Source organism: Bufo gargarizans, chromosome 2 (genome assembly GCF_014858855.1).
Source record: "Bufo gargarizans isolate SCDJY-AF-19 chromosome 2, ASM1485885v1, whole genome shotgun sequence".
Taxonomy (NCBI): domain Eukaryota; kingdom Metazoa; phylum Chordata; class Amphibia; order Anura; family Bufonidae; genus Bufo; species Bufo gargarizans.
Window position 1 is genome coordinate 51,071,503 of NC_058081.1, and position 16,178 is coordinate 51,087,680.

The 16,178-nt window shown below is 45.1% G+C and overlaps 1 protein-coding gene across 1 annotated transcript in view; it reads right to left on the reverse strand.

Annotated features, from left to right (window-relative positions):
- The window catches only part of CHD3 (chromodomain helicase DNA binding protein 3), an 86,788-nt gene that overhangs the window by 838 nt on the left and 69,772 nt on the right, over positions 1-16,178 (reverse strand). The window contains 11 exon segments of the mRNA XM_044278900.1: positions 2,373-2,496; positions 5,015-5,178; positions 5,906-6,101; positions 8,015-8,147; positions 9,633-9,741; positions 10,492-10,644; positions 11,981-12,070; positions 12,326-12,470; positions 14,248-14,390; positions 14,561-14,726; positions 15,086-15,230. Coding sequence (XP_044134835.1) covers positions 2,373-2,496; positions 5,015-5,178; positions 5,906-6,101; positions 8,015-8,147; positions 9,633-9,741; positions 10,492-10,644; positions 11,981-12,070; positions 12,326-12,470; positions 14,248-14,390; positions 14,561-14,726; positions 15,086-15,230 — 1,568 coding nt within the window.

The window sequence follows — 16,178 nt, forward strand, 5'->3', positions numbered from 1 at the left end:
CTGGCAGAATTTTGAAAGAAACGACTAAGCTACGAAAGTAACAAAACAGCAAAGGCAATAAATCGCTCTTACCCAACATAAGAGAAGATAAAAGAAACCTCCTCCTGCATCCAAGAGTCTAAAAGACCATGGAGTCTTTACCTTTACTAGTACATACACACACAGCAAGCTGAACACGAAGCAGCTGCCCCTGCCTCCTTCACAGTGGGAAATCCCAGCACTGGTTTGCCATTTACAGCCAAATTATCTTCCAACGCTCTTCATGCTAAGGGGGGGAAGCTGAATTTTAATTCATAGGGGAGAGGCTCCAATCTTTGGGCTAAAAGGAGGAGGGGCATAAAAATTTTTCGCATATATTTGTCGCAGATTGCGGCGCAAAGGTTTTCTGCAACTCTTACCCAGGTTCTCAATGACATCCTTCTATATTCTGGCCGACATAGCATAATATAATAAAGAACTGATAAAACAGCAAGTGATACATGGAGTCATGGGGGTGGAGCCACTTCTTGGGAGAGTCACGCTGGAAAGTCCTCTTCTGGACTTGATTGACGTCCCACAAGACAGGCACGTCATCGCAGGCTACCTAAGGCAAGTGCACCCCACTTCACCGCGTGGGTCTCCGAAGCCGCTTTTCCGTTATGCTGCATCGGCCACAATATAAAAGGAGATCACTTCAACCTTCGACCGGTTACCGTCGTAGAGAACAGGTTGGTGGCGGTTTAGGGGCCTAAATGCTTCTGACATTTCATTTAAAGAGGTTTTCTCACTTCAGCAAATAGCATTTATCATGTAAAGAAAGTAAATACAAGGCACTTACTAATGTATTATGATTATCCATATTGCCGCTTCCTTTGCTGGCTTTATTCAATTTTTCCATTACATTATACACTGCTGGTTTCTATGGTTATGACCACCCTGTAATCCAGCTGCAGTGGTCGTGCTTGAACACTATAGGAAAAAGCACCAGCCTATGTGCGCTCCCATGGTCCTGGTCATCAGAGGCCGGTGATTTTTCCCTATCGTGTACAAGCACGGTCACCGCCGATGGACTGCAGGGTGGTCGTAACCATGGAAACAAGCAAAGTATAATGTGATGGAAAAATTAATCCATTTTGGACAATCACAATACATTCGGAAGTGCCTTTTGCCATTTGCTGAAGTGAGAAAACCCCTTAAAGGACGGGAATATTTTCAGCTTTAATGTAGAAATTTTCAGGGCAACATAGATTTAATTTTATTTCTATTGTTTTATCTTTTTAGTAGCTTTTTGTACTGATTTACTATTAACCTTAGTAGTAAACTATCCAAAAAGCTCCTTTTAACCTGATTAGTATCCCTTTATTTGGACCCCCGTTGCCAGTGAAAACCATGTTATTGTCATAGTCATCACTATTAGGGCTCATTCTCACACACGTAAGGGCTCCGCGCCCGTGTTGCCGACAGCAATGCACGGGCACCGGCTCCGTGAATCCCATATTGCGTACTCACTGACTTGAATGGGTCCGCGGTCTGCATGGACCTAAAAGCCCAAAGAAGCGCTTTGTAGTGTTTCCACGGGCTTTCGATCCACGGCTCCACTCCAGAAAAGATAGAATGTATCCCATCCGTTTGTGGTCCACAATACGGGCACGGAGCCCTTATGGTCGTATGAATGAGCCCTTAGGGCGCACACTCTCACCCGAAATATCTCGTCACTATCAGCCCAGCGACCCCATGATCAGTCACAGACGACACTAAACCGGCATCGCACGTCTTATATGGTGCAGACTTCACTTTTAACAGTGCCTTAAAGGCTATGCACACCTTCGGACGCAATTTTTTTTTTATGATTGCATGTTACTCATTTTTGTCTAAAAATAATTTTTTCAATTGGCCTTTATTAAAAATATTGAGCCGTTCTATCACAAAAGGTGAACTGTTTTTCTAACTGTGTGACTGGTACTGTGCCGGTCATCTAATAAACCTTATCTCTGAATTACCAAAAGGTCATAAACACTTATTTAAGCCACATTCTTATCAGCAAGATAAGAACTGAGGTGTAATGAGCGTTCATAATGTCAGAGAGCAGAGATAAGGAGCCCGTCAGCTCCTGGTCTGACGGAAAAGACAGAAAATCCAAAGGGTGCTTGTAGAGCATCTCAGCTCTGTACAGAATAAAGGAAGCCATATTTTTAATAAAGACCAATTCGGCATCAGGAAACCTGAACGTGCGGCAGTATCTTAAGCTGCAGGCCAAAATACGCAAAACAACAATAAAAACAAGACATCCATTATGCCGGAGAATACAACACACACATAACAAACAACACGAGAATGGAAATGGAAAGAAGAGAGAGACTGAAAGGAGAGAACGAAGATCACCGACGTCTTACCTGACAAAAAAGACCCCAGGGGCATTTGATTATAATTTGTCCCAGTATGTGGTGCTGTGGGTGGGTTGCCTGGAAAATGGCCCCCGAAGAGAGGAGGCGTGATGTAAGGACCAGGGGGGAAAACCTGGGGGGGCAGAGAGAATTCAGTCTGATTGTTTCACAAACACGGATGACGTCCTGTCCCTACAACTGTCTTATATATACAGAACCACTACCCCCATCTCACTTCACTGTAATACAATCATTATACAATGGGTGGGGCATGACAGAGACTGTGAGACATGCTCCGCCCACTCAAGCAGAGCACTAGGAATAATGTAGAATATCAGGTTTTGCTCGATATAAAGAGGACCCGCCATGGGTGATGGAAACTTGTATTGCTGGCACCAAAGCTGAACTAAACTATAGCAACAGCTTCTGACAATCTACATGTAAAAAGGCAACTACACTCAATAGGTTGTCAGCAAACTGGATCCAGAAGTAACCCTCCTTCCAACACCATTTTACAGTTTATATACGAATAAAATAATGAAAAAGGCGGAGTCACTGTACATACATTATATTATCCTGTACTGATCCTATGTTATACTCTACAGCTGCACTCGCTATTCCGTTATATCAGTAATAAGTAATGTAATGTATGTACACAGTGACTCCACCAGCAGAATAGTGAGTGCAGCTCTGGGGTATAATACAGGATGTAACTCGGGATCAGTACAGGATAAGTAATGTATGTACACAGTGACTGCACCAGCAGAATAGTGAGTGCAGCTCTGGAGTATAATACAGGATGTAACTGAGGATCAGTACAGGATAAGTAATGTATGTGCACAGTGACTGCACCAGCAGAATAGTGAGTGCAGCTCTGGAGTATAATACAGGATGTAACTCAGGATCAGTACAGGATAAGTAATGTATGTACACAGTGACTGCACCAGCAGAATAGTGAGTGCAGCTCTGGAGTATAATACAGGATGTAACTCAGGATCAGTACAGGATAAGTAATGTATGTACACAGTGACTCCACCAGCAGAATAGTGAGTGCAGCTCTGGGGTATAATACAGGATGTAACTCGGGATCAGTACAGGATAAGTAATGTATGTACACAGTGACTGCACCAGCAGAATAGTGAGTGCAGCTCTGGAGTATAATACAGGATGTAACTGAGGATCAGTACAGGATAAGTAATGTATGTGCACAGTGACTGCACCAGCAGAATAGTGAGTGCAGCTCTGGAGTATAATACAGGATGTAACTCAGGATCAGTACAGGATAAGTAATGTATGTACACAGTGACTGCACCAGCAGAATAGTGAGTGCAGCTCTGGAGTATAATACAGAATATAACTCAGGATCAGTACAGGATAAGTAATGTAATGTATGTACACAGTGACTGCACCAGCAGAATAGTGAGTGCAGCTCCGGAGTATAATACAGGATGTAACTCAGGATCAGTACAGGATAAGTAATGTATGTACACAGTGACTCCACCAGCAGAATATTGAGTGCAGCTCCGGAGTATAATACAGGATGTAACTCAGGATCAGTACAGGATAAGTAATGTATGTACACAGTGACTGCACCAGCAGAATAGTGAGTGCAGCTCTGGAGTATAATACAGGATGTAACTCAGGATCAGTACAGGATAAGTAATGTAATGTATGTACACAGTGACTCCACCAGCAGAATAGTGAGTGCAGCTCTGGGGTATAATACAGGCTGTAACTCAGGATCAGTACAGGATAAGTAATGTAATGTATGTACACAGTGACTGCACCAGCAGAATAGTGAGTGCAGCTCTGGGGTATAATACAGGCTGTAACTCAGGATCAGTACAGGATAAGTAATGTAATGTATGTACACAGTGACTCCACCAGCAGAATAGTGAGTGCAGCTCTGGGGTATAATACAGGCTGTAACTCAGGATCAGTACAGGATAAGTAATGTATGTACACAGTGACTGCACCAGCAGAATATTGAGTGCAGCTCCGGAGTATAATACAGGATGTAACTCAGGATCAGTACAGGATAAGTAATGTATGTACACAGTGACTGCACCAGCAGAATAGTGAGTGCAGCTCTGGAGTATAATACAGGATGTAACTCAGGATCAGTAATGTATGTACACAGTGACTGCACCTTTCTCATAATTACATTCATACTGGATCAGTGCTGTGACAATTTTACATATAAACTGTAAAATGAAGTCGGGGCTCGGGATCTGTGTAAGTTAGCACTTCTTGTGCAGGGTGATGTAAAGGATATTATTTATACAGAATATGGGGTTTCAGTAACACCGAGGACCTCAGGTAAGTATGGGAGTCGGTGTTATCACTGGGTAAACGCTGGGCGTCTGGTATTTGCCCGGAGTAATGCCATCTTTGAGCTACTTTGTATTACCCCTGAGGAAACCTCCAGGATTATATAAAGAGTCTTAAGCTGCAAATGACAGCATTGCTTCAACCAGAGGGTTCTCCTGCTGTTAATAAACTACAACTCCCAGCATGCCCTGCAACAGCTAGAGTGCCACAAGTTAAGAAGACTATGGATGGACTTTGACCACCACCCCCACCCTTCCTTACCGCTTACCCAGAGCATTGCTGCCCACAAATCTGCTGACAACCCCAGCCTGGTCTCTCACCGGAGGAGCTGCGCTCTCGCTCCCTTTGCTTGCCAGTCGGCTCAAGATACTGCGCTCGGACATCTGCAGTCTGGCGGCGATGGGTGGGATGCGTGCGAGGGAGGCAGGCAGGCGCGTTACGTCGGCTTTCATGTCGCTCAACAGCTCCTCCAGCTGGTTCAACACTGAATAGAGGGAGAGCTCAGACAAGGCACCGGACCACTACCCCACAACCCCGACCCCGCTCAGCAGCTCCAACCGCCGGCTCTCCAGCTGTTGGAAAACTACAACTCACAGCATGCCCCGACATCCGCTGGCTTCCAGGGCATGCTGGGAGTTGTAGTTTCTCAGCTTCTGAAGAGCCACAGGTTGGAGACCACTGGTCTTGGATGAGAGGTTCACTTCTTTACTCTTCTGCCTGCCAGCTCATGGTCAGAGGAGAGGTGGATGAACATGGCAGACGCCTGCATTCACTGCAGAAAGTCTAACTGTTACCTGTACTCCGCATACAGGAGACTAATCACGGTTTATACTCCAGTCACATCCAAATCTGCATTCACTAGAAAACTGCTGACGGCCACATCCCAGACATCTCGGCTAGGATCCCATTCCGATGTATGTCCTGGAGCAAAGGGTACGTCTCACGCAATGCAATCCAGCAGGGCGTGCAACTTCCTGACACGTGGCAGCAAGATGTGAGGCCTAGCAGATGACTGGGACCAGCAAAATTCAGAATGCTGCTCTGGATGTGACTGAAGTACAAGATCAAATGGTTGGGAACATGCTCCATGACAAGAAGAGCTTGGTGGATGCAGTAATCTCTCTCACGCTCCACGTACATGGATACATGGACACGGCCCCCACCCGCTCTTCCTTCTCTCCTTTCCTCTCTTACTCCTACGTCCCATTTACCTTTATGGAGGACGGCATTGGCCGGTTTGTTCCCTGCCAGGGATTCCTTGGACAGGTGTTGGTGGCTCTCCGCCAGACATTCCACCTCTGAGAAACGGGCATTCAGGGCCATGGCTGGATGGGACGGATCCTGTGTCATGTTCAGGTAGGCCGCGCGGCGCAGCTGCTCCTCGATCACTAGCGCTTGTTCCAGGAGCTGAGAAAAGAAAATGGGACAATGGTTTCTTACAGGAAGAGCTCAACTTTTTGGATCGGTCATGGGTGCAGTAAAGTATGTCCACCTTATAACATCATGTTACAGATTATACATAGAAATATACATCTCTGATCCTGAGTTACATCCTGTATTATACTCCAGAGCTGCACTCACTATTCGGCTGGTGCAGTCACTGTGTAAATACATTACTTATCCTGTACTGATCCTGAGTTACATCTTGTATTATACTCCAGAGCTGCACTCACTATTCTGCTGGTCCAGTCACTGTGTACATACATTACTTATCCTGTACTGATCCTGAGTTGCATCCTGTATTATACTCCAGAGCTGCACTCACTATTCTGCTGGTGCAGTCACTGTGTATATACATTACCTTACTTATCCTGTACTGATCCTGAGTTACATCCTGTATTATACTCCAGAGCTGCACTCACTATTCTGCTGGTGGAGTCACTGTGTACATACATTACTTATCCTGTACTGATCCTGAGTTACATCTTGTATTATACTCCAGAGCTGCATTCACTATTCTGCTGGTAGAGTCATTGTGTACATACATTACTTATCCTGTACTGATCCTGAGTTACAGCCTGTATTATACTCCAGAGCTGCACTCACTATTCTGTTGGTGCAGTCACTGTGTAAATACATTACTTATCTTGTACTGATCCTGAGTTACATTCTGCATTATACTCCAGAGCTGCACTCACTATTCTGCTGGTGCAGTCACTGCGTACATACATTACATTACTTATCCTGTACTGATCCTGAGTTACATCCTGTGTTATACTAGAGCTGCACTCACTATGTACATACATTACTTATCCTGAGTTACATCCTGTATTATACTCCAGAGCTGCACTCACTATTCTGCTGGTGCAGTCACTGTGTACATACATTACTTATCCTGAGTTACATCCTGTATTATACTCCAGAGCTGCACTCACTATTCTGCTGGTGGAGTCACTGTGTACATAGGTTACTTATCATGTACTGATTCTGATTCACATCCTGTATTATACTCCAGAGCTGCACTCACTATTCTGCTGGTGGAGTCACTATGTACATACATTACTTATCCTGTACTGATCCTGAGTTACATCCTGTATTATACTCCAGAGCTGCACTCACTATTCTGCTGGTGGAGTCACTGTGTACATACATTACTTATCCTGTACTGATCCTGAGTTACATCCTGTATTATACTCCAGAGCTGCACTCACTATTCTGCTGGTGGAGTCACTGTGTACATACATTACTTATCCTGAGTTACATCCTGTATTATACTCCAGAGCTGCACTCACTATTCTGCTGGTGGAGTCACTGTGTACATACGTTACTTATCATGTACTGATCCTGATTCACATCCTGTATTATACTCCAGAGCTGCACTCACTATTCTGCTGGTGGAGTCACTGTGTACATACATTACTTATCCTGAGTTACATCCTGTATTATACTCCAGAGCTGCACTCACTATTCTGCTGGTGGAGTCACTGTGTACATACGTTACTTATCATGTACTGATCCTGATTCACATCCTGTATTATACTCCAGAGCTGCACTCACTATTCTGCTGGTGGAGTCACTGTGTACATATATTACTTATCCTGTACTGATCCTGAGCTACAGTGTGTTACTGGAGACAGTCAGCAAGCTTGTGTACAGACACCACAGGTGAACCTTTCATTTCTCCTACATGGGCTTTCTGTACAGTGTCTGGTGGACGATGACCCTCCCTAAAAAAGCAAAGTCCCAGACAAGCTCTGTGCAGACATAACAGAAGCAGAGGATGCTGTGTGATTAATGTCTGCAGAACTGTGAATGCAGCTCTGGAGTAAAATATAAGATATTAGATGGATGGACAGTGGTAGCTCCCTGAGGTCTCGTACCTTAAATCGTCTGGCCAGGAACTTGTTCTTCATCTCCAAGAAGTTCCCCTTGTTGGTCTCGGATTTGAATGGCTCGTTAATTATGGCAAAGGGCGGGTCATTCTGGAGGTCCTGCCAACGGGCATATCCATGTCTGGGAGAGGGTTAAGGAAGACTGACCGCGCCTAAAAGACAATAAGGATCTCTGGTGGGACGTCCAGGCTTCTGTCCCTATGACAACACTTCCTGTTTTGAACATTGGTGGCGGAACTGTAAGAAATTTCTGCAATATATCTGACTTGATTAGATTTAAAGGGGGGGGGGGGGGGGTTCCAAGGAAAATACTTTACATTTTTAAAACCAGCAGCGGGATCTGAGCACTTTTGTAACTGCATGTATTAAAGCCATGGAGCTATTCAATAAAATGTATCTCTACAGCGCCACCTGCTGTTTGTTCTTTGCCTTATTTCTCTGTCCACCTTGCAATGGGACGTGGCATACTGGTTTGTTATCAGTTGTATCTAGTGATGAGCGAAACGCACTTCAGATCCAAGATCCGAAGTTGCTTCGCTCAAAACTTCATTTGAATACTGTACGGGGATTCGTCTCTGTGCAGTATTCAAATGTATGGGCTCCAGCGAGGGGAAATCATTGTCTCCAAAGTCTCGCCAGACTTCGGTGAATAACTTCAGCATTCGATTTTTACAATGGAACCGACTGGTACCTCGAAACCAAAGCCGAATTCGGATCCATGTTTGCAAATGGTTTTCAAGTTGAAAAATCAAATCCCGAAGTTATTCACCGGAGTCCGGGGCGAGAATTTCCATCTCCAGAGCCCATACATTTTAATCTCCGTACAGCATTCAAATAAAGTTTGGAGCTAATCAACGTTGGACCTTGGATCAGTCGCTCGCTTTGCTCAACCCTAGTTGTGTCCATTCTAGACTAGACATTTCACCGCAGGGTAGGGGAGGCCCCACCTTCTGTCCAACCACCCAGATGCTGCACTCGCTACCGACTGAGGCGTTAAATGACTGGGATCTGAGTTATCTCTGATCCTGGTCACCGCCGGTGGGTGTCAATTGTAATACACAGCCAATACTCGCCATGTGTGGACTGGAATCGGCTCGTGAGCTAGCTCCATACTCCACATACAAATAATGTACATGTCCGTCATTCTGTGTTAAGGGGTCAAAAACATGAAAGAACCGATACTTCATGACTCCCTCGCTGCCGCCCAGATCCATACTGGTCTATACTTCCTGCTCAGCAGTAAGGAGCGGGGACCCAGGCAGTGGCAGAATGATGGCGGTGGAGGATCTGTGAGGAAAGTATCAGTACTTTCCTGTGTTTTAGCCACCGCCTTTACACACAACATCAGAACAGTCCTGACAGTTTTGCTACAATGTGTCAGTGCAGGTCAAATACATCAGCCTGGAGTCCAGAGAGGATTGCTTAGATTGGCTACATCTGTAGCAAACATCTGTGAAAAGTTTGAGATATTCATTCACTGAGAGCAAGCAGAGGTCTTGAACGAGCGAGGGGAGGGATTGAAATGCAAAGTCTATTAGATAGTGGCAAAGATTTTCATCATCGTTGACTTAAAAAGAGCAATAATAGTGTAAGAGAACAAGGATACATAACGACTCCGGCCAGTAACCAGTAATCATGGCGACGGTGCCAGATCTCGTTCAGCCTGCCAGAGCAGATGGCCGCCCGCTCCTCGTTCTGCCACAAGGTGTGAAGTTCTGAAAACACATTTTAATCTCTCTCAATGGGTATAAAAACTTGATTATTTTAGCGCATCCAAAACAAAGACTGAAGCGGCTTTACGAGCAGCCTTGTTTAGAAGTCTACTGCTCCTGTGCAGAGCCGTTTCCATGGTTACAGACTACAAACAAACCCAGTGTAGTCTGATCCTGCAGTCACACTCTCTTCCAAGTGCAGTAGATGGAAAGGAGTGAAACATGACCAGACTGCAATTCTGAGACACATGGGGGAAGATTTATCAAAGACCGGCGTTTTACTCCAATCTGCGCCGCCGGACAATGCGCCTAATTTATGACAAGGCATATATAAGTGCATTGTCCGGCGGGCCGTGTGCCTGAATAAAATCCGAGCCGCAGTAGATTTCTGTCTTCATATGCGCCTGAAAACGGCACAAATGAAGAGAAATGTGTCGGGCATGGTGGGCCCCTTTCCCCCCCCCCCCACCTGCACCATGCCCCCTTTTCAGAAAGACAGGGGGCGTGGGGGGCGCAGAAATGCCACTCACAACAAATTTTATTGTAACTGACGATTAAAAAGTCACAAACATGAGGTCTGCACATTTTTTATTTTACTATGCAAAAGTGGCGCAGAAAGACGATGAATCTCCCCCATGGTTCTGCAGAGGAGCTGTATACACAGAATGGCATCAAGACCTTGTGCAAATTACTTTAGACGCACTGGGCCGATAACATTGGGTTTCAGAAGTGGACATATTCCCTTCCCGGTACCTGTGAATCCCCCATCCGCAATATTAAACATGAAGCGCGGCCTCTCGGGCCGGCTCTCCTCCTTCCTGCCATTACTGCTCCTCGTCTCGTCGCGCTGATTGCTGGTCTTCAGCTCTTTCAGAGTCTCTCTCTCAAACTTGACTTCCTCTGGTCCTGAAAGATAGCAGAACAATTGGCATGACTCACTGTGGCTACGCCACCATGTGGGTAGATGACATGTCTACCGATGCTACATCCCATCAGAATGTGCCATTATGCGTATGTGTTTAGAACATGGCTTCTCCACACACGTGGTCTACAACCCGTGGGTCTCCAGCTGTGTTCATACTGTAAATTATAGCATCTCTTAACTGCTAGGCTCTCAAAGCATGCAAGGAGTTGTGGTTTCAGCACAGCTGGAGACCCCTAGATGCCAGCAGAAGTACCAGTGTCATTATGTAGTCCATTACATGTCACTGTACACTGCAAACATAAAAATCCAATTTTCAGATATCTTACTTCTATGCTGACATATGACTACTTAAAGAGGTTGTTCCATCTCAACATTCAAGTAATCTCACCTATCTGGCATATGTGACATTAAAGTGTACCTGAGTTTTCAAAAAAAGTTTGTATAATGACTGTGCTTCTTTGTACAATCAAAACTGTGAAGAAACAGGTCTTTTTTGGGCTTCCCTAAAGTCTCTTTCAGCCACATTATTCTTTGATTTAGCTGCACAGCTAGATGCCTTTCACTCAGAAGCAGGGGGTGCATCCCTTGTGTGGAATCTGCCAGCACTGTACTGCTGTGACGTCCTTTCCCTTACTTCCCACTATGTTTCTTTTTGGTCGAATTTTAGCTCAGACGACAGCTATCTCTCCTAATCTTCCCATACGGGTGCATGCTCACCAGAGCTCCCCAAGAACAAAAGCATTGGACATGTTGAAGGCCAACATCTGGCACTGGGAAAAAGTCAGGAGGAGCCCTCATACACATTAGATCACGGGTGCACAACCTGTGGCCAAGGGGCCACATGCAGCCCTCAATGCCACTCTGTGTGGCCCCCAACCACCTGGCCATAGACAAGCTTGCCTGTGTCTGGTGGCTGCTCAGAGAATTATGTATGCCTGGGCGCAGGGAAAGGTAAGCACTAATGCACAATGTGGCCACGGAGACCTCACATAAACTACAACGGAGTCAGAGGTATGTATGCCTGGTCTCCTCCTTTCTGGAGTGCAAATGAGAGAGAAGGGGATCCCCAATCTCTTGGTAACTGGGACTTCTGGAAGTGGAACCAGCACCTATTAGACATTTATGGAAGGTACTTTTGATCTACCATAAAATATCTCAGATGGTATTAGTGCTTTAAATTTTATTGTGGCCCTTGGCAGTGGTTCAATCTGACAACAGGGCCCTCAGACCAGAAAACAATGGGCATTCTTGCATAAGATGGTCAGCCGATGCCAGTAAAATAAGCGTAGAAAAACAGAGAGCCCCTTTAAGACTCACCCTTTGGCGTCTCCCCCTGTCCGGCGTCCAGTCTCTCAGCTGTAAGATCCTTCTCAGTGGCGCCATCTTGTGTTTTCTCTGGCTGAGGTGCTAAAAAATGAACATAGTCTATGTTAATAATTAGAAATCATCTAGAAGTAATGGAAAATTTTGAGCAAAAAAAAAAAAAACAAGGCATTTCAGCAAAATGCAAGTTTCTGTTATGGTGGCGTATATTGATCATATAAGACTATGGGGATAAAATACTGTAATACAGAGCGGTACAGCAGCTTCCATAGTCTCACACTAGGGGAACACAGCACCGCTGCGTCAGCTCGTTACATACACAATGTACAGTATACAGACCGTTCCGGTTGTCCACCACCGATGCTTGAGATCCAGGATCTTGTATCCCATGTGGCTGATTTGATGTTTCTGGTATCGGCTTCTCATCACTCTTATCAGGTGCAATGCTGGAAGATGGACTCGCTGTATCCTGAGGAGTAGGGGTCTACAAAACAGATATGATGGAATAACTTCACATTACTTACCTGTATTGATCCTGAGTTACATCCTGTATTATACTCCAGAGCTGCACTCACCATTCTGCTGGTGAAGTCACTATACATACATTACTTATCCTGTACTGATCCTGAGTTACATCCTGTTTTATACTCCAGAGCGGATTATCTATCACGACTAGAACACCCTGCTTATCACTATTTATAGTATATGGACAGGAGAAAACACAGGAGAGGTGAGAACCGATTATTATCTATTACCACTAGAACACCCTGCTTATCACTAGTATAAGGGACTGAAGAGAACACAGGAGATGTGAATACGGATTATCGATCACCACTAGAACACCCTGCTTATCACTGTGTATAGTATAAGGGCAGGGAGAAACCCAGGAGAGGTGAGAACTGATTATCTGTCACCATTAGAACATCCTGCTTATCACTGTTTATAGTATGACAGGGGAGAAACCAGGAGAGGTGAGAACCGATTATTATCTATTACCACTAGAACACCCTGCTTATCACTAGTATAAGGGACAGAAGAGAACACAGGGGAGGTAAAAACTGATTATCTATCACCATTAGAACACCCTGCTTGCAGGGATCAGCAACCTCCGGCACTCCAGATGTTCTGAAACTACAACTCCCAGAATGCTCCATTAACTTCTATGGGAGTTGTGAGTACAGCTGAGCATGTTTGCATGCTGGGAGGTGTAGTTTCACAGCAGCTGGAGTGCCGAGGGTTGCTGATCCCTGGTGTATAGTATAAAAAAGGAGAGAACACATGAGAGGTGAGAACTGATTATGTATCACCACCAGAACACACTGCTTATTACTGTTTATAGTACAAGGGCAGGGGAGAACACAGGAGAGGTGAGAACTGATTATCTGTCACCACTAGAACATCCTGCGTATCACTGTTTATAGTATAACAGGGGAGAAACCAGGAGAGATGGGAACTGATTACCTATTACCACTAGAACACACATCTTATCACTGTTTATAGTATAAGGACAGGGGAGAACCCAGGAGAGATGGGAACTGATTATCTGTCACCACTAGAACATCCTGCGTATCACTGTTTATAGTATAACAGGGGAGAAACCAGGAGAGATGGGAACTGATTATCTATCACCTCTAGAACACACTGCTTATCACTGTTTATAGTATAAGGACAGGGGAGAACCCAGGAGAGATGGGAACTGATTATCTATCTCCACTAGAACACACTGCTTATCACTGTTTTTGATAAATAGGGAACATAAAATAGATTTATGATTAACACTTCTAAACTTTTCTGAATTCATATGAAAGTTAATGAATTAGTTACACAATTGACTATTCTTTTTAAGTCGAAGTAGATAAATTTTTCAGACTCCAACTCCACCCTAACAATACCGACTCCCTGATTCTGACTCCGCAGCCCTGTTCATAGTGTCATTCCAGTTCGGCGCCTACTATTACCATGAGGATTACCCTGCAGATAATATCTTCCCCTCATAGCAGCAAACTGATAATGGATTACCCATCTACATAGGAGGTCTTATCGTAATTTTCAGTCATATAGCAAAAAAAGAACTGCCAAAAATGTAAAAAAAAAAAATTAGTTTCTATGATTTTTTTAAAAAAATACGCCTTTCTGATGGAAGTATCCCTTTACATAAAATCTGAATGATTTCTGCTTAAAATTCAATGCCTGTCTTGTGACAGCATAAAGTGGGAATTAGTCTCTATGTCCTCAGGCCTGATGGGCATTGCCGTTCTTACCCGCACAGTCGCAGTGACATCTCCTTCCATCTCTCTCTTCTCTACCCCCTTTACATCCTTCTCTTTCTGTTCTCGGTTTTCTGCATCCTCTCTGTCGACCGGAGTCCCCCCATTTTCGGCACGCTCACTGGGTGCTGGAGTGGCTACAGAATAATACAAACGCAGCTGTAGAGGAACAGTAGGTGGGATACCCGGCCCCCTCCTCTATAGTACATACTGTCACGCTCAAGGCAATAACAGTCAATAAGTGCAACCCATTCAAATGGTTCAACTCTATCCCCATATAGCAGCACATTAGAGAGCCCCCTTGTACCTGGTTTAGAAGTGCACGGGGTGTTGGTGAGGCTGGGCTCTGGAGTGGTGGTGCTGGTCTTTATAGTGGGTGAGGAGGCCCGTGATGACAGCTTGGAGTCCAGGCTGGGATCGGGCATTAGTTCGGGCATGCTCCAGCGTCCATTAATGTGTTCAAACTCCTGCACCTGTGACAGTAAATGCAGATGAAATGTGTGAGATTCCCACGACCATGCACGGTCCAGGAAATATAGTCCATGTGTCAGCCACATCTCCCAGACCGAACGCGGCTCCCCAGACCCAAACTGACTGCATTGTGTTTTATGATACAGTCGTCTCCTATCTGAGTGCAGGTCTAATGTACTGTACTCATATTATTATGTGAGTACAGTACAATAGACCTGCAATCAGATAGGAGCTGACTGTACCATAAATTACAGGAGATGTGGCTGACACTAGGGCAGTATTTCCCGCACCGATCATGGTCATGTGAATCAGCCCTTAACCCGTGTTTTCTTGTGGAGTTCATCTTGTAAGGTAAGCTTACCTTTTTCTTCACCAGGGACATGACACCGATACGGGTCAACACCTGCTGGCGGGACAGCCCTTCTCGGGGGACACCATCAGCAAAGGTCTCAGAGCCGTCTGCGCCCGGTTCACAAAGATGTCTCATGAACAGAGATACGTAGGCTCTAGGATACAAGAGAGACACAGCTGAGGACAGAACCTGCTATGACTATGAGGGGGTATGACAAGCAAAATTACATCCACTGCTATGACTGCGAGGGGTATCACTAGCAAGATTATCTCCACTGCTATGACTGCGAGGGGTATCGTTACCAAGTTTATCTCCACTGCTATGACACCGAGGGGTATCACAGCCAAAATTACCTCCATTGCTATGACTGAGAGGTAGTATCACAACAAAAATGATGTCCATTGTTATCACTACGAGGGGATAACACAACCAAATTTACACATTGACATTACTGTGAAGGAGTCTTACAACCATAGCTTTTCCCACTGCTACAACTGCAAGGGGGTATCCCAAACAAAATTATCTCCACTGCTATGACTATGAGGAGTTAACGCAACCAAAATTATATCTTCATGGCGATGACTGCGAGGGGGTATCACTACCCATATTAGCTCCACTGCTATGACTGCATGGGGTTAACACTACCATAAGTATCTATACTGTTGGGACTACCATAAGTATCTATATGGCTATGACTGTAAGGGGGTATCACAAACAAAATTACCTCCACTGCTATGACTATGACGGGATATAACTACCAAAACTATATCCACTGCTATGACTGTGAGGGGGTTTCACAACCAAAATGATCTCCACTGATGTGATTGCTTTGCTCGCTTCCTATAGTGATCAGCTGTAGGGGGCAGGGAGATCCGGGAGCTCACGAGCAGGCAGGCAGTGTCACGGGGCACTGCTGGGCTAACATGGCGAGCCAGTCTCCTGTGTACAACCACTTAGGTGTCCGGGTCATGGGGTGTCGGTTAGGTAGTACAAACAGCACCAGCAAATGATGGCGTGGGCACAGCACCTGTACCTGCACCGGAAGGGGTTAATCTAATAGCAATACAGGGATATGCCTTTATCCCAGCACCTGATCTGCATC